The 8116-nt window shown below is 42.4% G+C and overlaps 1 protein-coding gene across 3 annotated transcripts in view; it reads right to left on the bottom strand.

The window, feature by feature from the left end:
- The window catches only part of Lace1 (lactation elevated 1), a 231154-nt gene that overhangs the window by 195150 nt on the left and 27888 nt on the right, over positions 1–8116 (bottom strand). For all 3 annotated transcript variants that reach the window (XM_005377845.2, XM_005377846.2, XM_013510900.1), the window contains exon 2: positions 1902–2125. In XM_005377845.2, coding sequence (XP_005377902.1) covers positions 1902–2125 — 224 coding nt within the window. The remainder of the gene's footprint in view (positions 1–1901; positions 2126–8116) is intronic.

Below are 8116 nucleotides of genomic sequence, written 5' to 3'. Positions count from 1 at the left end.
TAAATAAATAATAAAATAAAAAGATAGAATCAAAGTCCATAAAATAGTAAATTTTGTTTACCAGAATTAAGCATTCTACAGATAAAGATCTTGTATTCCTGGACAATCTGATAGCCCAAGTCTCCTTCTGTGATGACGGGTGCATCAGCATTTATAATTTTGCTGGAGCAGACCAGACTGAGACAGTGGATTACATGAACAGCAGAGCACCGCACGGTGAGGGCTGACTATGCATTAGACACCCGCTTCCTCACTGTTCTCACACGTAATACTATTCTAAATCTCCATTTCATTCTGTTACCTACAAGAATCTATTTCTCTTGCCCAAAAGCTGTTAACACAAGGGCAGCCTTTTACTTTATATAGAAATAACATTACTTAACTGTACTTTGAAATCATTCTTTTTTTTTATTTTGCCCTCAAGTCCTTTTTAAAATGTAAATGTACTTTCATAAGAGTTTTAAATAAAATATGACTAATACATGTGATACAGTCCATTTTTCTAAAGACCTTACAACAAAAGAATATTTGGGTTGGGGCAAGGGGAAGATTAGTGGCCAGTCCATTAAGGAAAAGCCAGTTTCTTAGGTTGAACCATATTATAATTCTTATTACCACTACCATCCTTCATAATTTAAAAATGACACCACTAATGAAACTGGCTTCTGGGCGAGGATATTATGAGAATGAGAGTTTTCCTGATGTGACAGAATTTCAGCAAAAGCTTTAAAGCTGAGAATAAGGACAGGCAAGTTTCCTATACACACTAAAGAGAGGCACTAAATACACCTGCACAGGAATTACTTAAAAGAAAAAAAAATAGTCAAAAACAGGACTAAAACCAAAGTAGGACTGAAGTGAGGGAACAAGATAGAAAGCTGTTAGCCTTGTAAGAACTGCTTGGCCTTACCTCACCCATGTACTGGGGGCTGCCAGGGGGCACCCAAGGAGATTACAACTGCATGTAAGATGAGCTCCCCTCCTCTTCCCCACCCTCAGCTGGATGCTTAACTAGGTGAGGAATTCCACGGGCAACTACCAAGGCAGAGTGTGGAAGAGCTCACAGCAGAACCTGACACGCATCCTTAGAAACAGGAGGGTGTACAAGACAGACAATTAGATGTCTCTTCCGACTGCAGAAGTCCAAAGGTAGGAGGCTGACTACTGCCACTTATGCAGTAGGAGTTGTAGAAAACAAAATGTCATGCTTCTTGTGGCCTAAGTAGACATCATAAAAGGTGATCCAGTGAAAGCTGTCCTGAGAGGACCCAACACAAGAAGTCTAGGTGTAAGGGCAAGGGGAACCCAGCAGGACGCAGAGGAGTGAGATCCTTCCTCACAGTCACAAGAGGAGTCAAAGAATGCAGCAGCGTTGAGGCCCCCAGGAGAGTCTTGAAGAGCCCATACTGTTCCTCTTCAAGAGCTAGCGGGTCACCACACAAAAAGGGCAACAGCTGGCGGGGCGACGAACATCGCTATTTGGCTCTATACTTTCATCCCTCTCATTCCGACCCCAGAGAAATTAGGCAAGCAGAGAAAGGAAGAGGAGGGAAAGCAGAAGAACAAACCACACCCCCTTGTCGGCTACAGAGGGCACAATGAGGCTTAAGCTAGAGAAGCAGAAAGTTTGGGACTGCATTGGAATTGCAAAGAGTAGGCTTGGAAGTTTTCATTTCAACTGGACTGCATTTTTTAATAACCTAATTATGAAGCTGTTTGAATCCACGAAGGTGAAAAAAAGCTATGGAACATCGCAAGGTCAGGAATGGAGATCAAATAGAACTTGTTGAAAGGGGAGTTTTCAAGCTATTTCATGACTACGTCCCACTGCATAGAATCCTTTTTATAAAATGCTTACATTTTCAACTGTTCCATCTTCCAATATCACACACAAACCTTACCTTTGAAAGAAAGCCTTCCGCCTCTGCACTGTATCTTTCAAGGTCCTCATGCAATTTCTGCAAACACTGTATGACTCTTCTTTGATGTTCATCGTCCTTCAGCTCATGAGCTTTGATCAGAAAGTCATAGTGGTCCAGAGGTCCATGGCAAACAGCCAAAGCTTTCAAATAGGCCTCAGAAGCAGCAGTTCGGGTCACACTGTCAAGTGTCTGAACTGTGTAGGCTATAAATAAAAACAAACATTAAGTTTTAGACTTTTTAAAAGATATTTCATAGTGTTCCACATGGGACACATTAAAACTTTTAAACAGTTATAACTTTATTTATTTTAGCAGTTTTTATAAATATCACCTTTTTTGTTTTTGTGGGGTTTTGTTTGTTTTTTGAAACAGTCTCACTCTGTAGTTCAAGCTGTCCTTGAACCCACTATGTAGCCCAGGCTGGCCTCGAACCCATGGCAACCCTCCTGCCTCAGCCTGCTGAGTGCTAGGATTAGTCATGTGCCACCATGGCTGGCCCTATAGATCTCACTTTTATTAAAATAACATAAAATAAATCATATATATAAGATATATACACACATGTTTGTGTATGTATGTATGTATATATATATATATATATATATATATATATGTTGTTATTTTGCCCTCTGCTGGGGATTGAATCAAGGGCTTTGTGCATACTAGGCAAGCACTTTGTCACTGAATTACTGTATTAACCTCAATAAATGTATTTCTAATTGACCATTTGAAAAATATGCTTAAAACTATACACTACAATTATAACCCCTCTTCTAGAAAGCCTGATCGGCTACAGAGTCTCTGTTTTGCCTCTGTACCATTAAAGTAGCCACCTAGGTTCCTCTTTTCCTTCTCCAAGGTAGGGAGAGTGGTGCTTTTTTTGAGTTAGGCCTCACTCTTCTGGTGCTTTGAGACTTAAGAGTTTTTCTACTGCCCCTTTATTCTCTACACAAAACAACACAACACAGTTCATCAACTTCAGGCCCCTGCTTATGAGATTTTCTTCCCTTTTCTGTGTTCAATCTTGAAGGTTAGTTCAAAGCAGAATGGTGTCCTGCTTCTTTCTTTAGCCACTCCTGGGACAGAAATGATTGGCTGACATGAAATCCAATCATAATCCCATCCCTACCCTTGATCTCAGCCAGAAAGTGAAGAAATGATAATAATTCCATTCTTTCTTTGGGCAAGATTTACTAGGCAGGTGATTCCCTGTTTGTTTGTTAGTTTGTTTATGTGCTAGGGATGGGACCCAGGATCCACCATGCTAAACACATGTTCTTGCACGGAGCTATTCTCCCAGCCCCCTCTCTTATTTTTCAGAAGCAATAAGCAGAAGCAGCCTTTGCTCCCCTCCCCGCAACTGAAGTAAAAGTGTGAACCAGGTTGGAAGAGCCCTCGGTTCTTTCATTTTCTGAAGCCAGCAAGTGAGAAACCTCAGAGTAACAGGAATTTCTCTTCCTCCATTCCACACCCTTTTCTCTACCATTCAACAAGTTTCTCAGCAATCAATCATCAGTGTTACTCCATCCTGTGCCCACTCCCTCCTCCCCTCTTCTTACTGCCTACCCACACCGGGGGCTCATTATCTCTCATCTGAGCTATCACAGTAGACTCCCTGCCTTCAATTGCCTTCACGGTCCCGAACTTACCATTATCATCATCTCTAAAATATCCTCCACAAGTAGAAATGCAATTTCACTAACACTTTCCTTGTGTCAAAAGACAAAATTCCAACAAATTTAAAGATCTTATGGGACCAGGTGTGGTGGCACATGCCCATAAGGCCACCACTGGGGCTAGGGTGCCTCTGAGGTAGGAGGGTCGCAACTCAGCAAGACCCTGTCTCAAAATAAAAAACAAAAACAAACTAACAACAATAACAACAAAAGATCTTACTTGGCATTCTCTGGGATTTTAGAACTGTACGAGTATTTATCCCATAAAATAAAATGGGCATTCTGATGAGCTGAGCAGAGGTTGATTCCATAGACACAGAAGGATTGAGAAAAGCAGAAACAAAAAACAAAAAGTGGATCAGTTGTTTCCAAGTTATTGTCCATGTAAAGGCGAGAGACTTCCTCGTTATGTTGGCTAGAACTGGCCTGTTCAGGAATTTGGCCAAATCTCTTGGTTCCTGGGAAGGTCATATACACACATCTGACTTGATGATATGGAACTTTAGCCTGAGCACTTCCATTCTGGTTTGGTCTGATGGACCCTAATGCACAAGCTCAGTCCAAATTGATGACTTCTTCTTCTAAAGTTGGTTTAACACTTGAAGTCCATCACACTGTTTAAATGAGTGGCTTTTAAACTTCATTTTAATAGTAAAACCTTTTCTACATATAAAATCTTCCATGGAATCCTCAATTTATTAAGGAAAAAAGTGAGAAGAAGAGGGCACAAAGCCCCACCCTGGTCACCACTCCTCTTACCTACATCCACACCACTCCCATTTTCCTGAAGCTACTTCTCCATCCTATAGAATCACATTAAGTACAAATTATGTGCAGAGGGTTAACACAGCAGGCCCGAGACTGCTTTCCATACACAGGCCCGCTTACAAGATTGCCCCCGATGGAAGCTGAATTTCAAGAGGTTCTCTTTGTTCCGGAAGTGGTAAGAGCGATTCACTGCGCCCAGACTTCTGTACAATGCACAGTGTAGCTTCAGACGAACGTAGCTTCCTTCAACCAGTCCAGAACACTGGCACATGCTAGGCAGAGGGTGCCTGTGCAGCCAGCCCCCAGCAAAAACCCAGACCCTGTATCTCAAATGATCTTTCCTAACAGATACCATTTCATCCCTGTTGTCACAATCAGTTGCTAAAGAATGTTCTACGTGACTCGCCCTACCGGCAGAGAACTCTTGGAAGCTTGTGTCTGATTTCCTGCAGACTTTGCTCCACGTACCTTTTCCCTTTGCTGACTGAGCTTTGTAATGAGCTTATTATCATTTCTTCACTTTCTGGCTGACATCAAGGGTAGGGATGGGATTATGATTGGACTTCACATCAGCCAATCATTTCTGTCCCAGGAGTGGCTAAAGAAAGAATAAACCTGTAATAAACGCTGTAATAAACCCTACCCATGAGTACGATTATGTGGTGAGTCCTCCTAAAGAGTCCGCAAGCTGCAGTGGTCTTGGGAACCCCTGACACAGAGGACACCCTGCTTCTAGGATTCAAAAAATCCATAAAACAGCCCCAGCCTGAATTCAACTCTGCTCACCTTATGTGCTTCAAAATATTCACTGATAAAAGAAATTATCAACTACCCACAGCATGGGGTAGGGAATATAAAAGCTTTTGTCTGTTTTTAAATAAGTGTGGAGGGACCAAAAAAATAGAGCAGTGATATATAGACTATCTGGCAGGGAGAAAGAAAATAGCAGAGCTGTGATCAGTAGCAAAATTCACCCCCTCTGAGACCCAACATCTAGACCCTGAAAAAAAACAACTTGTCAAAGAAAAATAAAGAGAGAGAGAAACAGATCACCAGCAATCAGGAGAAAGAAAAGAATGAGAAGTACAGAGAAGGTGGAAACACAGGGCACGACGCAGAGAAAAGAAGGGCACAGTTTGGACTTTCTCCCTGGCTCTGGTAGCTTGAACCAGGCTCCCCAGAAGCAAGGTAAGCAGCCAGGTCTGGGAGAGGCAAGCAGAAACACAGCAGAGCCAACAGCCTTTGGTTTTTTGTTTGTTTTGTTTTTTCTTTGTGGTGCTGGGGATCAAACCCAGGGCCTTGTGCATGAAGGCAAGAACTCTACCACCGAGGGACATCCCCAACCCAACCAACAGCCTTTGTGAACTGCAAAAACAGTGTGGGGTTTTGCCCCACGGGGACTCCTTCCACATGGCAGACAATAACTGGAGGGGGATTCAAGCATGAGCAGCCACCATATCACCAGCGCCTGATCAGGCACCACTTCAGGAAGGGGTTGATTATTTAAATCTGGGACTCACTAACTAACAACTTTACTTTAGGACTCCCAGTGTTACCCTCCCACAGTGACTGGTGAGAGATGGTTACAGGAGACAGCCTCGGACAGGGAACCATAGCTCTTGCCATGTACTAAATTAAAATAAAAAAGACTCAAAGATCTAGATATTAAAACAGAGACAGTGAATCTGCTGGAAAATAGATAAAAATTGTGAAGATATAGGTGTAGCAAGAACCTTCTGAACAGAATCCCAATTGCACAAGAAATTACATCAAAAACCAACAAATGAGCACATGCTTAACATATGCAAAGCGCTGGGTTCAATCTCTAGCACGCCCCTAAGAAATACTTTGTAATACTTTGTTAAATAGTGGACAAAAACTCTCATTAGATTTAGTTATATTAAATACCATACATTTTGCTTATATATTTTCCTGGGTTTGGTTTCAACGGCAGAACGTATGCTCTTTGAGGGCAGGGATTTTTGTTGGTCTTGTTTGATGCTGCATTTGCCACTAAATAGGAGCTGGTATGTGGGAGGTGTTTATCAGTTCTTTAACCCATGACTTCCAACCTTTGCAGAGATCTCATTCCTCTCATTAACCACCTTTTTATTCTATCATCCACCTTCCCCTCTCTACTAATTTCTTCCTGTCCCTCAACCCTTTCCCTCATTTTCACAAAATATCAACAGTGGTTGAAGGGAAGGGAAGGAAGGAGGAAAAAAGAATCAAGTTACATCATGTACAGGTACAAATTCCATATGATGGATACAATCATTATGTATATCTAAAATGTACCAATAAAATTAATTTGAAAAAAAAGAAAACACCAACAAAGCCAGGTATGGTGGTACACACCTGTGAGCCCAGCTACTTGGCAGGCTGAGGCAAGAGGATCACAAAGCCAGCCTTGGAGACTTAATGATACCCTCTCTCAAAATAAAACAAACAAGGGCTGGGGATACAGCTCAGGGGTAGACACTTGCCTGGCATACATCAGACACTGGGGATCAATCCCAGTACTGCCAGGAAGGAAAAGCAAAAGACCACCAACCACTGTAACAAGTGAGCCTCCTGATCCCACAGCGATGGCACGTCTGCCCTCCCTCTTGGCCTGCATGGACAGACCATTTGGGCATGGAAACCTTACTTCTTGTGGCCACTCCCTCACATCCCCCTCACCCCTCAACTGTGATCAGATCTCTGCCAAGGTCACCTAGGGAGCACTGCTGCCAATCCAGGAGCTACTCCCAGCCTTCACAGCCCTACTTATTGCTGTAAAAGCTCTAATGTTGACAGTTATCTGTAGGGAACACTAGGACTACAGACAAAGCACGTTGCTTATCTTGGTTTCTGCCTTCCCTTCCGCCTTTATTTTTGCTTGCCTCACATCTCTGGTTAGGAGGGTCCACTTTCTTCTCATTTTTCTAAAAGGAAACCAAGGTGCATAGCAGACAAGGTATCCATTCAGCCAATCAGAAGAAATAAAAAGAGGATCAGGCAAGATACTCAAGATGGAAAGACTGGCCGGCTTAGCCCTGGAGAGCAGCTGTATAAATTGAAAAACAAAGACTTCTCAAAAGCTGCACTAAATTAAATCTGTTACTACATCAGTGTACACAAATTATGTGATGCTGCTGCCATATTATTTTGATTTGTATTAATTTGTCTTATTGTGCTCCAAATGGACAGCAGGAAAATGCCATTCTGAAGTTCCACACAGTAATCTACAAACAAAAATGGAACATTTTAGAAGCCCAGGAAGTCTGTGCTGTTCTAACACCTCAGTTTGGTACCTTGCTTCACTACTTAAAACCAAGTTTCAGGAAGACTCTAAGACACCCCATAGCCCACTTACTTGCTGTAAGCTTTAGCCGAGGGCTAGGGCAGAGCTTAGTGGTAGACCAGTTGCCTCACACATGGGAGACCTGGGGTCAGTCTCCAGTATCACAAAGTAAATAAGTAAAATTCCATCAGCATCTTGGTGTCCCCACTTTTGAATAATTAATCACAGCTTCTTGGATAGTGTAGTACAACTTCTTAGATCCTATTTAGTCTTATCTCCCCTACGAAAAAGAGAAGTTTCTTCACACTGAGAATATAGTTGTGATTGCTTTGACCCCTACACACACACACACACATACCTTACTTTCTTTAAATTAAAAATAACTCCACCCACACCGCCACTGTTCCCAGCTGAAACCTGCGGAGAGAGCCAGGTATTTCCCAGCTACTCCCTGAGGGCAGCGC

The sequence above is a fragment of the Chinchilla lanigera genome, unplaced genomic scaffold (assembly GCF_000276665.1).
Source record: "Chinchilla lanigera isolate Chin_1 unplaced genomic scaffold, ChiLan1.0 scaffold00010, whole genome shotgun sequence".
Lineage (NCBI taxonomy): Eukaryota > Metazoa > Chordata > Mammalia > Rodentia > Chinchillidae > Chinchilla > Chinchilla lanigera.
Note: the sequence above shows the minus strand (reverse complement) of the source record. Positions and strands in the feature narration are given on the sequence as shown.